We start from the raw sequence: 19409 nt of genomic DNA on the forward strand, positions 1-19409 counted from the left end.
ACCCCCCCCCCACCCTTCTTCCCCATTCCCCATCCTTCTTCTCCCCTACCCTCACCTTCTTCCCCCCCCCCCCCCGCCCCTTCGCCTTCTGGCCTGGGTCAAGCACATCTGGGTTTGGTAAAAGGCAAGCTAATGCTCAAGCACGAGCACTTCAGCAGGCAGGTATGCCACAAGGTTGTGAAGACCAATTAAAATTTGGTCCAATCGGGCTCTTTAGTGGCTCTTTCGTGGGCTCTTTAGTGGGCATCGTGCCCACTCTTTAGTGGGCATCGGGCTCTTTAGTGGTTTATAAAAAGTCTTCAGTATAATGCAAGGGCCAGAGAAACGTTTCTGAGAAACCACCCTGTGATGCAACAACTTGCGGAGGTTAAACAATCCAGATATCATCACGACCGAGCGAGGAAGACGCGCACTGAAGGTGCACAACAGATAGGGGATAATTAACTACACTCGAGGATAAAGGAGTAGTGATGGGTCAGGAAAGGACTCCGTTTCGTCTCATGAAACCAACAAAAAAACCAACAGGTCCAATGTATGTCTTCAGTGACGTTTTAGTGACGTCACTGCGCTCAGGAGACTTCAATTTGTCATGTTGATTCCATACGTTGTTCAACGACGAGGAAGTTGTGCGCGCCCTCTGTAGGTAACTTTGACGCACTCACTGTACGACTTATCTAAAGAAGAAAAAACAATGTCTCACGATATATTTCGCAATGCAAACAAATAGTAAAGGTAAATACCAAGTAAATATTTGTTTATGTGCGAGGTAAATAAATATAGAAAAACAATAGGCCCCTGCGAGATTTGAACTCGCGACCCCTGGTTTACAAGACCAGTGCTCTAACCCCTGAGCTAAGGAGCCTTACATATGAATGACACGGTTTTATATCATTAAAAAGACATGAACTTATTATTTCATTAATTTCATGATCATATTTAATGTTTAATATAATTATAGGTGAAGGAATTTGCATTTTCTCCTCAGCATCCTATCCTATCGGCATAAAACACCAAATAAAACGCCATTTTCCTACCGAATGATATGGGAAGTTCACCTCATCGCGCTGTCAGTCTGCCCTCATTCCCGCATCCTGAGGCAATGTTAACACCGGCTAATCCATATACACTCAATCGTTTGTGCACTGCGTGAATGAATCCCACGAAAACTCTCTGAAATAAGCGAATAACGCGAGATTTTAACTGTGCGCGTGATTTTCGCTCTCCAGTTATCGATCGTCATCTCCATTGACCAATGGGAGGCGAGCGCGGGAACGTTGATGCTGGAGAGCGTTTGCTCCGGCCAAGTCACTGAATTGAAAAAGACATTGAAGGAGTATGTCGATGTAGCGAGGAAGAGGTGCGAGTGAAAACTTCGTTCTTACGCTTCACTTAGTTCGCACCACACACTTCGCTTGAGTATATAATCATGTTACTGTTGGTATGATCCCTAAGGAGTCAGGGTCATGGCCTAAATGGTGGTGTTGAAGCGCGGTGCTGCGCGCGCTAAGGCTTACGAAAGGAGCAAGCGGACAACGCCGTTCATACAAAACAGTCTTTATTCAAAGCACTCAAACTGCAGCACTGAGCAGCTGAGCTGCTCGGGGCTGCGCGCCCCGTGTATATCCTGAGGCCACGCCTCTCTCCCCGGCGTGGCCCACCCCCACTTGGTGTGCGGGGTGATGTCACCACGTCAGTGCTTTCATGTCCGCCACAGTGTCACATCTAGGGTTGCCACCTTCAATATGGAGAAATACGGGACACCCCACTGCCCCAGCCCCCCACTAGAACATTTTGAAATTGTTGCCACTTTTAAGCCATTTTTCATGCTTTTATGGACATACACATCTCTCCGCGTAAAGTGTGAGCAGATGAGTGTGACTAGTTCTGTGGATATGAAAGAAACTTCACAGGTTCAGATCCACTGCTTCGGCTGCGGATCAGAAAGATTGTATTTTACTGACGTTTGGCATTGGCTATGTATTGGCTGTCCCACATTGTTGGCAGATCAATGAAAATACATCTTGTCTGAGCAGCAGTATAGACAACGAGATTCAGTCAATATCTTGAAGGAGCTGGGGCTCCCACGTCGATCGGAAGAATGGACGCGACAAAAAGCTGGAATTCATCCGAGTTGCTTTAATCAAATCAAACACTCAGGCACTCTGAAAACCCGTTTATCGGGCAGCAATATATATACCAATTATCCCGGAGCGTTTGCCCAGGCCCGGCGCCAGGGGGCGTGGCCCAGCGTCCTGGCTGCGGCCTGGCAAGTTGAGGGCGAGCCTGCCCGGGCGTCCCGACCGAGGCCTGGCAAGTCGAGCGCGGGCCTGCCCGGGCGTCCTGGACGAGCCCGGCATGGTGATCGCTCCGCGTCCTTGATAGGTGCAAGGCGATTGTGAAAACCCAGCGGTAGCCGCTACACACGTCCCCCCAGAATTGACTTGCACCGGCAGGGTCAATTTGAGGGGGGTCCTGATGACCCGGCCGAAGCGACCCCTGGCGGGTCGTGGGAGGGGGTCCGGTGAGGTGGTGGGCGGTCGAGTGGGGGGCACCGTGGACGGGGGGCGGCCTCGCCGCGGCGGAAGGGCCACCCGTGGTGGGTGGTCAACGTCCACGTGCGCCGGCTTGAGGCGGTCCACCGCAATCCGGTCCGACCTGCCGCCGATGTCGATGACGAACGACTTGTCGTCCCGTCGCAGCACCCGGAAGGGCCCGTCGTACGGCGGCTGGAGTGGCCACCGATGTGCGTCGTGACGCACAAAAACATACTCCGCTGTGCGGAGTGCTGGGGGGGACGTAGGACTGGGGGTCACCGTGGCGGGATGTTGGCACGGGGGCAAACCGTCGGGCGGCCTCCTGGAGGTCCGAGCGCTGGTGAGCTGCGGACCAGGGACTGGTAGCGTCGGGCACGAATTCGCCCGGGACGCGTAGCGCCTGGCCATAGACAAGCTCGGCGGTGGATGCCTGGAGGTCCTCCTTGGGGGCCGTGCGAAGGCCCAAAAGGACCCACGGCAGCCGGTCGGCCCAACCGCCGTCTTGAAGGCCGGCCATGAGCGCGGCCTTCATGGAGCGGTGGAATCGCTCGCACAACCCGTTTGCTTGGGGGTGGTAGGCCGTAGTACGGTGGAGCTGGACCCCCAGGTTGCGGGCGACCGACCCCACAGCTCGGAGGTGAATTGTGGTCCGCGGTCTGATGAGATGTCCGCCGGTGCGCCGAAGCGGGCGACCCAGGTGGCGATGAAAGCCTGCGCCACGTCGGCGGTGGTGGTGGAGACGAGGGGAACGGCCTCCGGCCACCTGGTGGTCCTGTCCACCATGGTGAGCAGGTGTGTGAACCCCCGTGACGGGGGGAGGGGGCCCACCAGATCCACGTTGACGTGGTCGAAACGTCGTTCGGGCACGGTGAAAAGTGCCAGCGGGGCCTGGGTGTGTCGGTGGACCTTGGCCCGTTGGCAGGCTGTGCAGGTGCTGGTCCAATCGCGGACGTCCCGACGAAGGCCGTGCCAGACGAAACGCGCCGACACCAGCTTCTGGGAAGCTTTCCGGCCCGGGTGGGAAAGGCCGTGGAGGGAGGCGAAGATGCGGCGTTGCCAGGTGACGGGCACGATGGGGCGAGGCTGGCCTTGGGAGACGTCGCAGAGCAGGACAGTGTCCGCGCAGGGGATGTCGGCCAGGCGGAGGCCCGTGTCCGCCGCCCGGAGGGCTTGCACCGTGGTGTCGGTGGTTTGGTCCGCCGCCATAAGCGCAAAATCCACGCCCAGGTGGACCGCGTTCGCGCTGGCCCGGGAAAGACAGTCGGCCACGGCATTGTTTTTGCCGGCGACGTGCCGGATGTCCGTGGTAAACTCCGACACGGCGGAGAGGTGGCGCTGTTGGCGGGCCGACCATGGCTCCGTGACCTTGGCCATGGCGTAAACCAACGGCTTGTGGTCGACGAACGCCGTGAAAGGTCGGCCCTCCAGGAGGTGGCGGAAATGGCGGACGGCCAGGTGTAGACCGAGGAGCTCCCGGTCAAACGTGCTGTATTTGAGCTCGTTCGGCCGGAGCTGCCGGCTGAAAAAAGCGAGTGGCTGCCAAACCCCGTTCACCCATTGCTCATGTACGGCGCCCACCGCGTAGTTGGAGGCATCCGTGGTGAGGGCGATGGGAGCGTTGAGCACCGGGTGAGCGAGCAGTGTTGCGTCGGCGAGGGCCCGCTTTGAGCGTTGGAAGGCCGCGTCCATTGCTGCGGACCAGGCGATGTCGTGCTTGGCCGGCTTGCCCCGGAGGGCTTCGTAGAGGGGCCGCATGAGTTGAGCAGCGCGGGGCACGAAGCGGTGATAAAAATTCACCATTCCCAGGAATTCCTGCAGGGCCTTTATGGTGCGGGGACGCGGGAACGTGGTGATGGCCTCGACCTTGGTTGGCAGCGGCACGGCCCCGTTCTTGGTGATGTGGTGGCCCAAAAAATCAACGGCCGTCGTGCCGAAGTGGCATTTGGCCGGGTTGACGATGAGGCCGTGCTCGCTGAGGCGCCCGAACAGTGTTCGGAGGTGGAGGAGGTGCTCGGCCCGGGACGTGCTGGCGACGAGGATGTCGTCCAGGTAAACGAATAGGAACGGCAGGTCACGCAGCACGCCGTCCATCAAGCGCTGGAACGCCTGAGCCGCGTTCTTGAGACCAAACGGCATCCGCAAGAATTCGAATAAGCCGAACGGCGTGATGACTGCCATTTTAGGGACGTCGGCCGCCCTGACAGGTACCTGGTGATATCCCCGTATGAGATCAATTTTCGAAAAAATGACCCGTCCCGCCAGACGGGCGGAGAAGTCTTGGATATGCGGGATCGGGTACCTGTCGGGGGTGGTAGCGTCATTGAGACGGCGGTAGTCGCCACACGGGCGCCATCCACCCCCCGGCTTTGGCACGATGTGCAGTGGCGAGGCCCACGCGCTATCGGAGCGCCGCACGATGCCGAGGTGCTCCAACGCGTCGAATTCGGCCTTCGCTACGGCGAGCTTGGCTGGGTCGAGGCGGCGGGCTCTGGCGTAGACCGGCGGGCCCGTGGTTGGTATGTGGTGCTCGATCCCATGCCGTACCGCGATGGCCGAAAACGTCGGCCGCGTGAGGGCCGGGAACTCCGTGAGCAGGCGAGCAAACTCGTTCGCCGCCGGGATGGTGCATGCCAGCTCGGTCGGCGCGGAGCTGCTCAATGTGCATACCAGGGAGCTGAAGGTTTCGGCGTTGATTAAACGACGCCGTTGGACGTCCACCAGCAGTCCGTGTGCGCAGAGGAAGTCGGCGCCTAGCAGAGCCATGGGCACGTTTGCGGTTACAAACGTCCAAGCAAAGCGTTGGCCGCCGAAGCAGAGGGTGACGTTGCGCGGGCCGAAGGTGCGGATGGTCGATCCGTTGGCCGCAACCAAGGAGGGGCCGCAAACCGCGGATTGCCTGTCCTGGTCAGAGGCGGGTATGACGCTCAGTTGGGCGCCGGTGTCGCACAGGAAGCGCCGTCCGGACGCTTTATCCGTGATGAACAGTAAGTTGCCCGTGTGGCCGGCGCTCATGGCTGGTAATGAACGCCGGCCCGGCCGTTTCCCGGCCTGCCGAAGGTGCACGGGGGTCGGCATGTCCGGGCCTTCTGTCCGAACCTGGCATGATAGTAACACCACGCTTGGTCAGGTGGAGGCCCCGGTCGTCGTGCTGGAGGTGGTCGGCTCGGTGTAGCGGCCGCCAATTGCGTCGGCAGTTCGGCCGTCGACCGTGCCGGGTGCTCGGGCGCCATGGGTGTTGCATCGGACGGCGGTGGGTCCCATGTCGCCGCTGCGATGCGCTGTCCTGCGGCGGAGATCTTGTCGGCTTCTCTGGCAAGGGCCCGGGAATCTGTGATCGTCGTGCTTGCCAGGGCGAGGCGTACCGGGTTAGGCAGCTGACGGAGGAACAGCTCCCGGAACAGGAATGCCGGAGAGTGCTCGCCGAGCAGTGAAAGCATGTAGTCCATTCGCTCGGAAGGGCGCGTGTCGCCGAGCTCAGGCAGTTTGAGCAGGCGCCGTGCGCGTTCCGCCGATGGGAGGGCGAAAGCATCGAGGAGAAGCTTCTTAATCGCGCCGTATTTGTCAGCGGCTGGCGGGCTCTCGAGGAGGCTCAGGGCGCGGGCCACGGTAGCCGAACCGAGCGCAGCTACCACATGGTGGAAGCGGGTGTCGTCAGCCGTGATGCCTCGCAGGGCGAACAGGGACTCCGCCTGTGCGAACCAAACCGCCGCGTGAGCCTCCCAGAAGGTAGGCAGTTTAAGGGCGACTGCCGTGTCCATGTCGATAGGTCACCAATGAAGGAGCTGGGGCTCCCACGTCGATCGGAAGAATGGACGCGACAAAAAGCTGGAATTCATCCGAGTTGCTTTAATCAAATCAAACACTCAGGCACTCTGAAAACCCGTTTATCGGGCAGCAATATATATACCAATTATCCCGGAGCGTTTGCCCAGGCCCGGCGCCAGGGGGCGTGGCCCGGGCGTCCCGACCGAGGCCTGGCAAGTTGAGCGCGGGCCTGCCCGGGCGTCCTGGACGAGCCCGGCATGGTGATCGCTCCGCGTCCTTGATAGGTGCAAGGCGATTTTGAAAACCCAGCGGCAGCCGCTACAATCTCAGTTAAATCTCACATCTGTGCATTCCTAAATAGCAGATTTGTGTAAGTTTTCCATTTACTCAATACCACATCAATTAATTGACTCACAAAACAACTTACTGTTGTCATTTACAGATTTTTATTTCAATCAGTTGAACTAAACAAAAGTGGACACAGCGCAAGTTTTGCCATTAGACCAACGACCCATTTGGTGTACAATTTAAAGAACTTTAATTAAGCCGATCGAACAGGCCTAAAATATTTACATATAAATATTTAAATATTTACAGTATAGCACCTCAGTGCTCTGAAGCACCCCCTCCCATCTCTCTCTCTCTCTCTCTCTCTCTCTCTCTCTCTCTCTCTCTCATTACTTTCTCTTCCATGTGTACTTTTTGTCGCTCCTTGCAGCCTGAAGCAATGGCTTGTCCTTCAAAATTACAGTGTGGAACTCAGCACAGGACAGGTCGAAGTTGAGTGAGACCAGTAGCTCACTCTTCATGAGCTCCACAGAGCATCTGTTCCGGACGTCACTCCATTTGTTGGCCATTCTGGAGAATATTCTCTCCACAAACCCTGTTGAGGCTGGTCTGCTCAGTAGGTAGGAAATGACTGACAGCATATTTGGGAGATCAGCTGCCTGAAATACAGCCATCCACTTGGCAGCCACATCTGTGGTCTTCCATTGATCACCCTCCTGGAGCTTCTCCACAAGGCTGCTTGCTGTAGTGCACTCATCGTACAGTTCATCCATGTTCAGGTCTTCCATTGATCGCGCTCCTGGAGCTTCTCCACAAGGCTGCTTGCTGTAGTGCACTCATTGTACAGTTCATCCATGTTCAGGTCTTCCATTGATCGCGCTCCTGGAGCTTCTCCACAAGGTTGCTTGCTGTAGTGCACTCATGTACAGTTCATCCATGTTCAGGTCTTCCATTGATCGCGCTCCTGGAGCTTCTCCACAAGGCTGCTTGCTGTAGTGCACTCATCGTACAGTTCATCCATGTTCAGGTCTTCCATTGATCACCCTCCTGGAGCTTCTCCACAAGGCTGCTTGCTGTAGTGCACTCATCGTACAGTTCATCCATGTTCAGGTCTTCCATTGATCACCCTCCTGGAGCTTCTCCACAAGGCTGCTTGCTGTAGTGCACCCATCGTACAGTTCATCCATGTTCAGGTCTTCCATTGATCGCCTCCTGGAGCTTCTCCACAAGGCTGCTTGCTGTAGTGCACTCATCGTACAGTTCATCCATGTTCAGGTCTTCCATTGATCACCCTCCTGGAGCTTCTCCACAAGGCTGCTTGCTGTAGTGCACCCATCGTACAGTTCATCCATGTTCAGGTCTTCCATTGATCGCCTCCTGGAGCTTCTCCACAAGGCTGCTTGCTGTAGTGCACTCATCGTACAGTTCATCCATGTTCAGGTCTTCCATTGATCGCCTCCTGGAGCTTCTCCACACGGCTGCTTGCTGTAGTGCACTCATCGTACAGTTCATCCATGTTCAGGTCTTCCATTGATCACCCTCCTGGAGCTTCTCCACAAGGCTGCTTGCTGTCGTGCACTCATCGTACAGTTCATCCATGTTCAGGTCTTCCATTGATCGCGCTCCTGGAGCTTCTCCACAAGGCTGCTTGCTGTCGTGCACTCATCGTACAGTTCATCCATGTTCAGGCTGGTAATGAGGTTGAGCTTTTCACAGACCTTTTCAAGGTCACTGAAGGTAGGCTTGCCATCATGGAGGGATAGAGGTGTAAGACAGTGAAGCCAGTTGCTGTCGGAAGAGTCAAACCATTTTTCAATGTTCCGTAGGGCAGTGTCGATGAATGCAGTGAATTCCTCCCTTGCCTTGCCTGCATCAACTGGAGAGAGACGCTGCAGCTTCACTTTTGTGAGGTATCCATAGAACTGGTCATCTCACCTCTGTGTGAGTTTGGCTCTAAAGGAATGCATGATGGGATAGTGCTCTAGACAGGTGGTAGCATTGGCCTCAAGCTTCTTAACAACATCTTCGAAGAAGGAGAGAATGTTATTACAGAAGAGAAGGTAAACCTCCACAACATCACCATCATCCTCCTGTACTCCAGGATCAGGGCAGAGCTTCAACACAGTGCTGATTTGCCTGGGGCACTCATCCCCAAGGCTGATGAAGTAGGTCTTCAGTGCGGACCAGTTTTGCATGAGTCGAGAGATGGCTGGATTGAGGGAAAGCCATCTTGTTGTGACATGCCGCAGGACTTCTCGGAACTCTATCTCACAGAACTCGCAAAACTCCTTCAGTGCTTCTCTTCTTTTGGCTGATATAGAGAAGTGGCTCTGGACTTTCAGAACCACATTCTCAACATCAATGCTCAAGTTGTCTCGTGCATGCTTGACTGTGTTATGCACAATATGGGCATGTAATGGCAGTTACCCTGAAGCAGGTTGTCTTGGCTTTTCTTTAACATGGTGTAGACTGAGTTGTGGATCCCGTAGTTCACACTCGCGTTGTCAGCGCTGAAAGCTGAAACTTGACCTAATGACAGCCCAAGTGTTTCGAGAGAGTGCAGTATGCACTGCACGATTCCTTCTGCTGATTCATTGGAATTCTCCATGAAGTCAACCATTTTATTCACCACACCAGTTTCAGGTGTGAAGAATTGCACTGCCGATGAGGATGGGGCAGGGCAATGAGGATGGGGGGTGCGGGGGGGGGGGGGTGGAGAGGGGAATGAGATGTAGAAATTACGCCAGCCTATTCATTTTTCACTATTATAATATTCAGGAAATCATTCAATCAAATATATAATCAGAACAGTACATAAATTAGCCGAAACAACAACATACCATATCTGCCTCAGGGGATGTCTGAGGTAAAAGGAATTGAGCGATTCCACTCCGTGTCTTCTGCTCTTTCGCTGCTCGGACATGGTTATCACCTGCTGCATGCTGCTCGGACATGGTTATCACCTGCTGCATGCTGCTCGGACATGTTATCACCTGCTGCATGCTGCTCGGACATGGTTATCACCTGCTGCATGCTGCTCGGACATGTTATCACCTGCTGCATGCTGCTCGGACATGGTTATCGCCTGCTGCATGCTGCTCGGACATGGTTATCGCCTGCTGCTTGCTGCTCGGACATGGTTATCGCCTGCTGCTTGCTGCTCGGACATGGTTATCACCTGCTGCATGCTGCTCGGACATGGTTATCGCCTGCTGCATGCTGCTCGGACATGGTTATCGCCTGCTGCTTGCTGCTCGGACATGGTTATCACCTGCTGCATGCTGCTCGGACATGGTTATCACCTGCTGCATGCTGCTCGGACATGGTTATCACCTGCTGCATGCTGCTCGGACATGTTATCACCTGCTGCATGCTGCTCGGACATGGTTATCACCTGCTGCATGCTGCTCGGACATGTTATCACCTGCTGCATGCTGCTCGGACATGGTTATCGCCTGCTGCATGCTGCTCGGACATGGTTCTGGCCTGCTGCTTGCTGCTCGGACATGGTTATCGCCTGCTGCTTGCTGCTCGGACATGGTTATCACCTGCTGCATGCTGCTCGGACATGGTTATCGCCTGCTGCATGCTGCTCGGACATGGTTATCGCCTGCTGCTTGCTGCTCGGACATGGTTATCACCTGCTGCATGCTGCTTCACGTCAGACAGTCCACCATGGGCGATCGAAAAAGCTCGACGGCAAACCGTACAATTTGCCTTGTACTCGTTGCCATTGACAGGACTGACCCACTCGTATTCCGTCTGCCATTCAGATCTGTACTTTGACAGCCTCTTGCGTTTCACCGGCGGACTTGTTGCACTGGCACTGGCCGACATTTAAAAACAAACCGCGCGTCTGAGTCTCCGTAACTACGGCAACGGTGACGTCGACACTGAACTTGCCTGCCATTCTCTTCCGCAAATTTTGATTGGGAACATCTACGCTATGTCTTGCGAAACGGTTTTGGTTTTATTAACTATCATGTCATTCTAACCATTGTGAAGACCTAGTGTATTATGAAAGTATGGTGTGCATGACAATACGGGACAAAATCGCGTCCCGCATTGACTCGATACGGGACACTGCATTTTATTCCCCAATACGGGACGATCCCGTATAAAACGGGACGGGTGGCAACCCTAGTCACATCACCTTTTGTGACGATGACATTTTAAACCGCATTTGGTCGCACATTCGAATGTGCGTAAAAATCCGAGGGAAACATTGAATATTGATGAGTCCCCCTGCCTGTGAAACACCAGAATGACAGTTTTTGGTGGGTCGGAATTCAAACCCAGGATTAGACAGCTTAGAGGCGAGTATGCAAACCTCCAAGCAATCCTGTCAGCCCACAATGACACTAATGTTCTACTTCACCGATCATGAATGGGCTTTCCTTATAAGTTATATTGTGGCGGACACGAAAGCTCACTGGCGTGATGACATCATTCCGCGCACCAAGTGGGCGGCGGCCACGCCCGAGGGGTAGGCGTGGCCGCGGGATATACACCGGGCACGCAGCCCGGAGCGCTCCAGTGCTACAGTGGAGCCCTTGAAATAAAGACTCTTTTAACCTACCGCGTTGTCCGCTTCCTCCTTGCTAAGCAAGTAGCGCGCGTAGCACCGCGCTTCATTGGTGACCCTCCGACGTTGGATCAGCCGTCGCTGACCGACCGAATACGCCATCGCCATGGCAAACAACGCGGTTACGATCAAACTCCCCGAGTTCTGGGAGGCGCACGCTGAAGTATGGTTTCTGCAGGCAGAAGCCCAGTTCCGACTTCGAGGCATCACGGTGGACGAGACCATGTACTGCCATGTGGTTGCCTCCCTCGGGCCCGGCACGGCCGCCCGCGTCATGTCGGTCCTGAGGAACCCACCGGCCGACGGCAGGTACGAGGCGATCAAGCGTCTCCTCCTCGCCACGTTTGGCCTCACGGTGGACGCACGGGCCGACCGCCTCCTGGACCTCCCCGAGCTCGGTGACACGCGACCATCGGTCCGCATGGACCATATGCTGTCGCTGTTGGGTGACGAAACCCCGAACGCTCTATTCCGGGCGTTATTTCGACGCCAGCTGCCGGCATGAGTACGCATCGCCTTGGCCGGTTCTGCGACAATGGAACCCCGAGCTCTCGCTGCCGAGGCCGACAGGTTCTTCGCGGCTTTGGACACGAAGGCGAGTTTTGGCGCGGCCGTCGCGAATCCCGAGGCTGACCCTGATGCTGATGCACCACACCTCGTGGCTGATACTGATGCACACCTCGCGGCCGCCGCCACGCCCTGCCCACCACCGCCGCCGCGGAGAAAACCGTGGCCTCCGCCGCCTCCGCCGCCAACCTGGTGTTTTTTCCACGCCCAGTTCGGCCACGAGGCTCGGCAATGTCGCCCGTCGTGCTCATTCGGCAGGTCGGGAAACGCCCGGGCCGGCCCTCGGTAGTGGCACTGTGCGCCGGCCATTCAAACAGCCTACTGTTCATCACGGACACCTTATCCGGGTGCCGTTACCTGTGCGACACGGGAGCGCAGGTGAGTGTTGTTCCCGCCGGTACGTCCGACAAGCAGACCGCGGGCCGGGGCCCCGCGCTGCTTGCTGCCAACAGTACGTCCATTCACACATACGGAAAACGCTGCCTTTCTCTGCGGTTCGGAGGGCAGGTTTTCCGGTGGTCGTTCGTCACTGCCGACGTGCCTATGGCACTGCTCGGCACGGACTTCCTGTGTGCCAATGGTCTGCTGGTGGACGTAAAGCACAGAAGGCTTGTCCAGGCTGAGACGTTCAGCTCGCTCACTTGCGCGCTGCCCGCCTCGTTGAGCCGCTCCCGGAGCGGCTCATCGAGCGGCTTGCTGAGCGGTTCGGTTCCGGCCAGGTTCATCTGTACGCTTCCGGCAGCGAACGAATTCACCCGCCTCCTCGCCGGCTTCCCGGCCCTCACGCGGCCAACCTTCTCGGTGGGGGCCGTCAAGCACGGGGTGGAACACCACATCCCCACCGCCGGGCCACCGGTCTACGCCCGGGCACGCCGCCTCGAGCCGACGAAGCTCGCGGTAGCTAAAGCGGAGTTCGCTACGCTGGAGCGGCTTGGCATCGTGCGGCGCTCCGAGAGTGCTTGAGCGTCGCCGCTCCACATCGTGCCAAAGCCCGGCGGGGGATGGCGACCGTGCAGGGACTACCGGCGCCTCAACGACGCCACCACCCCCGACTGCTACCCCGTCCCCCACATTCAGGACTTCTCCGCCCGGTTGGCGGGCATGTCCTTCTTTTCAAAGGTGGACCTCATACGCGGCTACCATCAGGTCCCCGTCAGGCCGGAGGACATCCCGAAGACGGCGGTCATCACGCCATTCGGTCTTTTCAAATTTCTTCGGATGCACTTCGGATTGAAAAATGCGGCTCAGGCGTTCCAGCGACTAATGGACAGCGTCTTGAGCGACTTGGATTTCGTCTACGTCTACCTGGACGACATCCTCGTCGCCAGCGCGTCCCGCGAAGAGCACCTACACCATCTCCGCACGCTCTTCGAACGTCTGGGCCAGCATGGCCTCATCGTGAACCCCGCCAAGTGCCGGTTCGGCGTCACCGACATCGACTTTTTGGGGCACCACATCACCAGGCACGGGGCCGTCCCCCTACTGGCCAAGGTGGAGGCGGTGAAGGGGTTTCCGCGCCCCTGCACGATCAAGGGGCTCCAGGAGTTCCTGGCATGGTAAACTTTTACCATCGGTTCCTGCCCCGCATCGCCCAGCTCCTGCGCCCCTTGCACGAGGCCCTCCGAGGGAAGCCAGGCAAAGGTGACGTTACCTGGACCGAGCAGATGGACGCGGCATTTGCGGGCGCGAAGCTCGCCTTGGCTAACGCCACCATGGTCGCGCACCCGGCGCCCGATGCACCGATCGCCCTCACCACCGACGCCTCGGACTACACGGTGGGCGCGGTGCACGAGCAATGGGTGCGTGGTGCCTGGCAACCGCTGGCGTTCTTCAGCTGGCAGCTTCGCCCACCCGAACGCCGCTATAGTACCTTCGACCGCGAGTTGCTCGTGCTTCACCTGGCGGTCAGGCACTTCCGCCATCTGCTCGAGGGCCGTGCGTTCATGGCCTTCGTCAACCACAAGCCACTGGTCTTCACGATGGGCAAGGTCGCCGAGCCGTGGTCGGCCCGGCAGCAGCGTCACCTCTCGGCCATGTCCGAATATACAACGGACATCCGGCACGTCGCTGGGAAGGACAACCCGGTGGCAGATTGCCTTTCCCGGTCCGTCGCCCACGCAGTCCACCTTGGCATCTACTATGCCCGGATGGCGGCGGACCAGGCCGCCGACCCCAGCGTCCAGGCCTTGCGGACTGCCGTCATGGGCCTCCGCGTCACCGAGGTGCCGATCGACGGCGCGGGCACGGCCCTCTTGTGCGACATCTCCCTCGGGCGGCCTCGCCCCATCGTGCCCGCGGGCTGGCAGCGCCAGGTTTTTGACACGATCCACGGCCTGTCCCACCAGGGCACGAAGGCCTCCCAGAGGTTGGTCGCCGACAAGTTTGTCTGGCATGGCCTCCGGAAGGCCGTCCGCGGCTGGACCAGGACGTGCCTCGCGTGCCAGCGCGCGAAGGTGCACCGGCACACCCAGGCCCCATTGGCCCCGTTTACGGTGCCGGCACGTAGGTTCGACCACGTGCACGTGGACCTGGTGGGACCTCTGCCCCCCTCACGCGGTTTCACCCATGTCCTGACAATGGTGGACCGCACCACCCGGTGGCCGGAGGCCGTGCCTTTGGCGGTGACGACGGCGGCGGACATCGTGCAGGCGTTCATCGCCACCTGGGTCGCCCGGTTCGGCGCCCCCTCGGACATCCCGTCCGACCGCGGCCCCCAGTTCACCTCGGAGCTCTGGGGGGCGGTCGCGCGGGGGCTCGGGGTCCAGCTGCACCGAACCACGGCCTACCACCCCCAGGCCAACGGCCTGTGCGAGCGGTTCAACCGCTCATTGAAGGCCGCGCTCCGGGCCACCCTCCGCAACGGCGGCTGGGTCGACAGGCTCCCCTGGGTCCTGCTGGGCCTCCGGATGGCGCCCAAGGACGACCTGCGCGCATCCGCGGCGGAGTTGGTCTTCGGACAACCGCTGCGGGTGCCGGGCGAGTTCCTCCCCGACCCCACGGCACCATGGTCCGCGGTGCAGGAGCGCTCCGTGCTGCAGGAGACCACCCGGAGGTTCGCCCCGGTTCCGACGGCGCACCACGGGCACCCGCCTACGCACGTCGCCCCGGAGCTTCGCACCGCAGAGTACGTCTTCATCCGGCACGACGCCCACCGGACACCGCTGCGGCCCCCGTACGACGGGCCTTTCCGCGTGCTGGAGACCGGGGTGAAACATTTCACCTTGGACATCGGCGGTACTCCCGACCGTGTCTCAGTGGATCGCCTCAAGCCGGCCCACCTCGACGTGGACCACCCACCGCCGGTGGCTCGGCCCCCGTGTCGGGGCCGCCCCCCTGCGGGCGGACCCCCGGCACCGCCCAGGCCCCCCGGCACGCCGCCCCCCAGTCCTGCACCCATCCTGGGTGCAGCCGGAGGCATCCCAGCTGGCATCCCTGCACCCCGGACGCCGCCAGTCGCCAGAGGGTGCTTCGGCCGGGTCATCCGTTTGCCCCGCAAACTGGCCCTCCAGGTGCGCGGGAATTTTGGGGGGGCGCGTGTGGCGGACACGAAAGCTCACTGGCGTGATGACATCATTCCGCGCACCAAGTGGGCGGCGGCCACGCCCAAGGGGTAGGCGTGGCCGCGGGATATACACCGGGTGCGCAGCCCGGAGCGCTCCAGTGCTGCAGTGGAGCTTTTGAAATAAAGACTCTTTTAACCTACGGCGTTGTCCGCTTCCTCCTTGCTAAGCAAGTAATGCGCGTAGCACCGCGCTTCAATATCATCTGCTTGTACTCCAATATGGCCGCGGGGGCTTTTGTGTGCACAAATTACTGACGTCACTAAACACACTCAATTGTAGATACGGAGCAGGCGTAAATAAGTGAAATTTTAGTTTTCTCCATCCAGTATTTCTCCATTCTTTGTTTTGCTTTGTTCTTTTTTTTCATTAATATTCATGTTGAAGAAACAGAAGGCCGTTGTTACAGACATTGCTTTAAAGCGGTGTCATTTGCTATATTTGTTGGCTTAGCTGGTCTAACATTATTTGTGAATTTGTATTTTGCTGTGTAAAATGAAAATAACGTTATATTGGGTGTAATCTCGGCTTTAGAAACCCGAAATGCGAATAAACAAACGACAAAGGGATCAAAACGTTGTAAGAAAGGATAGTTTGTCGTCACGTGTCAAAGGTATAATCGTTCTTGCTGCGTCGTGGGCTACTGCCTGTGTTCGGCCCTTGTTTCTGGCGAGCAGTAATTCCTCCAGCTTGGTTTCCTTTGGTTGGTTACCGCAGCCATGGCCGATGTTACTGCCCGTAGCCTGCAGTACGAGTACAAGGCGGTGAGTTGAGGACACTTTGTATTTTTATTAGTTTACAAAATGAGTCAAATATTAAAGTTGCCCGAGACCCTGGAAGTATGCACACTCACCTCTTTTGAATCCTAACCCAGCTATATAAACGGTTTATATATTTATATTTATTAAACCGTCATCCTGGTGTTTCATAGGCAGGTTGGTTCATCAATGCGTGCGTCGTCCCTCGGTTGGACGTCAAGCTGGCTGTCCCTTCTGCTCACATTAATTGGTGGACGTCAAAGATCCCACTGTGCCATTCGTGAAGAGTAGGCGAGCTGTCGCCGGCAATCTGGCCAAATGCTTGCTCTAACCCTACAGGGGACACTGCATCAGCGGCATGGCTGAGCCTTCAGCAAGTGATGCTACCCCGCACCCGCAGCTTTGTGCTGCATACGAAAGAAGAAAAAGAAGAAGAAGAAGAAAATAATAATAATAATAAGAAGAAGATGGACATTCACTTTGGGATCTTTAACCTCAACCAGCAGCATCTAATTGTGGCAGACGTGTCCCCTAGTTTAACGCCCATCCGTCTGAGGGACTATGCCCTCATGTATGTGAAACACCAATCCAACAGTTTTACAGTCTCATCGATAAATTAATCGATCCCAGAGGCGAGTGTGCTCCATTTTTGCCTTCCTGTCGGAGGTCAATTTTTACACTTTGTCGGACCCAATATAAGCCTTAATTTCCAGTTCCATCGTTTTATTCCAGAAATATTGCATTCTCACATTGATTCTCTAAGATGTTCCTCCAATATTGCGACGTATTGTTTTTGGCAAGAAAAAAACAATAAAACAATAAGACATTGCAAGATGGGTCTTTGATAAAATAAATAATAAATAGACTGCTGAATTTGCATGTATGATGTCATGACTCATTTCTTGACAGAACTCCAACTTGGTACTTCAAGCCGATCGGTCATTGATCGACCGTACACGGCGTGATGAAGCAACTGGAGAGGTCATGTCTCTTGTTGGAAAGCTGTCAGGTTCACGCATGGGCGACAAGGCTCAACGTACTCGGCCACAAATGCAGGAGCAGAGGCGTGAAAAGTAAGTATTTGTGAAGCAAGCCTGTATGATATGGTGCAAGTTTAAATGTGTGTTCTGATATGTCTATAATGTTTTGAAAACGTATTTTCCTTTCTTGCTAAATGCCATTTGTTTAACATCTTCAGACGCCGTAAGCGAGATGAAGACCAGCACGATGCAGTGCGCATGCGTGGTTGTTCACTGTTATCGGAGGGTGTGGAAGACATGGTGGGCATCGTGTACAAGCCTCGCACACGAGACACACGGGAGACCTATGAGGTCTTGCTCTCCTTCATTCAAGCTGCTCTGGGAGATCAGGTGATTTCACAAGTTGCTCTTCTTCTGGACATGGTAGAGGATTTTTTTTTTCTCAGTAGACAGGTGTAGAGAGCTGGAGCTGTAAAGATCGAGAGGCTGCTTCATGGCGGCTTTCAGAGGGGTCGGGATGTGGGTTTAAGGGTCGGGCAGGTGACGTGCCCTTACTGAAAATGTGGCACTGTAATAATTGGTCTATTCTATAGATCTTCCTGGCGAAGAGTTTATTACCTCCTCCACCAAAGGTGGATAGAGGTTATGTTTTCACCCGTCTGTCTGTTTGTTTGTCTGTGAACAAGATATCTCAAAAGGTTGTGGACGGATTCGGACGAAATTTGGCAGAGGTGTAGCGTATGTGACAAGGAAGAATCGATTCAATTTTGGTGAAGATCCGGATCCGGCTCGTATAATTTTTTAAGTGATTCTTCACCATTGGGAGATAGGGCCAAAAACGATACATAGCAGGATATCTCAAGACGTTGTGGAGGATATTTTTGGTTAAACGTGATTCTGTATTGTGGTTTTTCTGGGCTACTCTGGGATACAAAATGTAAACTGTTCACCTGACGGAGGTATGCCCTCTGCTGAGTGCCATTCTAGTTTTGTAAATGATTCTTCACCATTTGGAGATGGGGCCAAAAACGATGTGTGTATATATATATATATATATATATATATATATATATATATATATATATATATATATATATATATATATATATATATGTATATATATATATATATATATATGTATATATATATATTCTTCTTCCTTCCCTTGAGGTCTTCGACCGACATATATATATATATATACATATATATATAATATATATAATATATATATATATATATATATAATATATATATATATATATTATATATATATATATATATATATATATATATTATATATTATATATATATATATATTGTTACAGACACGACTTTGATGTTAGGGTGGGCCGAGCGGAATGGCCGCCGTGTCCGCACAAGTTACCCGATTATACTCGAACGTTGCCGAGTCGCGCTACGCTAAATCAATTGAGGAAAAGGACACAACGGCTGGGTTAAAATGACACGACACCAAGGGTTCAGTTCTCAAGACCTCCGGAGGAGGTTATATTAGGGCGGAAGGTCAGATTACAACGACAAGAGGGACAGCATAGAAAGGCAGGCACTTAGACACACTCTTATATTAGCCCCGACAGACGACAGATAAACGGGACAAAACTGACTCACACGGGGATTGATGGCAAGGAAAGCGGGTAGTCGATGGCTCAAGGTGCACTCTTGGCTCAAGGACAGAATCGACCCGGTCCGGTCCAATGATGCGGGGAGGTCGCTCTCAGCGCTGGAAGGTCGCGACTTGTCTTCTTCAGTCGGGGGCGCATCTGACGTCACGTCCGGTAAGTGGCCGCGTATATCCGGCGGGGAGTGACACGCCCTCGGCTCGTTAGCTCCGCCCCAGATGGAATCGGCCCGTTGCTTCTCATTGGGTGCGTGCGGGGGGGTTACCGGCTCCGCCCTTGACGAGGGGCTGACAAGGAGCCCCTTCGTGGTAACCCCGTCGGAGCGCATGGTCAATGGCGGCTAACCGAGCCGGTGTGAGGACGCACACTCCCCCCGCGCCGCGCCGTTGTTGTTGTAGTTGTTGTTGTAGTTGTTGTTTGGGGAAGAAGATGGGAGGAGGTATGGGAAGGTCCTAAACTCACTACTGGTGCCATATAATCACATTCTGGTGCAACGAAGAGTCAGAATTAATGGAAACGAGTCCTTAACTGACATAGACTAAGAATAACTAGCAAGATGTCCGAAAGTTGTCTACGTGAGATGCGGTGGACCTGGGCACGACATTTAATGGGGGAAAAAGGGGAAGGTCGGTTCTACAGAGTGTTATTTACAGGCAATGGGACTAGGGAATGGGGGATTGGGGATAGTTGGGGAGTATTGGGGAAATAGGGGGAGTATTTACAAGCGGATATTGA

General features: G+C 55.4%; 1 protein-coding gene and 1 non-coding gene across 2 annotated transcripts in view; one reads left to right on the forward strand and one right to left on the reverse strand.

Annotated features, from left to right (window-relative positions):
• Positions 1–789: 789 nt before the first annotated feature.
• TRNAT-UGU (transfer RNA threonine (anticodon UGU)) lies at positions 790–862 on the reverse strand. The gene has a single exon. It is a non-coding gene; the product is annotated as a tRNA-Thr (tRNA).
• A 15019-nt stretch (positions 863–15881) lies between these two features.
• Positions 15882–19409, forward strand: part of SNRNP200 (small nuclear ribonucleoprotein U5 subunit 200) — a 71949-nt gene continuing 68421 nt past the window's right edge. Inside the window, exons 1-3 of the mRNA XM_068128914.2 lie at positions 15882–16063; positions 16967–17130; positions 17256–17427. Coding sequence (XP_067985015.2) covers positions 16019–16063; positions 16967–17130; positions 17256–17427 — 381 coding nt within the window. The 5' untranslated portion in view covers positions 15882–16018. The remainder of the gene's footprint in view (positions 16064–16966; positions 17131–17255; positions 17428–19409) is intronic.

The sequence above is a fragment of the Myxine glutinosa genome, chromosome 9, assembly GCF_964187855.1.
Source record: "Myxine glutinosa chromosome 9, kmMyxGlut1.1, whole genome shotgun sequence".
Taxonomy (NCBI): Eukaryota; Metazoa; Chordata; class Myxini; order Myxiniformes; family Myxinidae; genus Myxine; species Myxine glutinosa.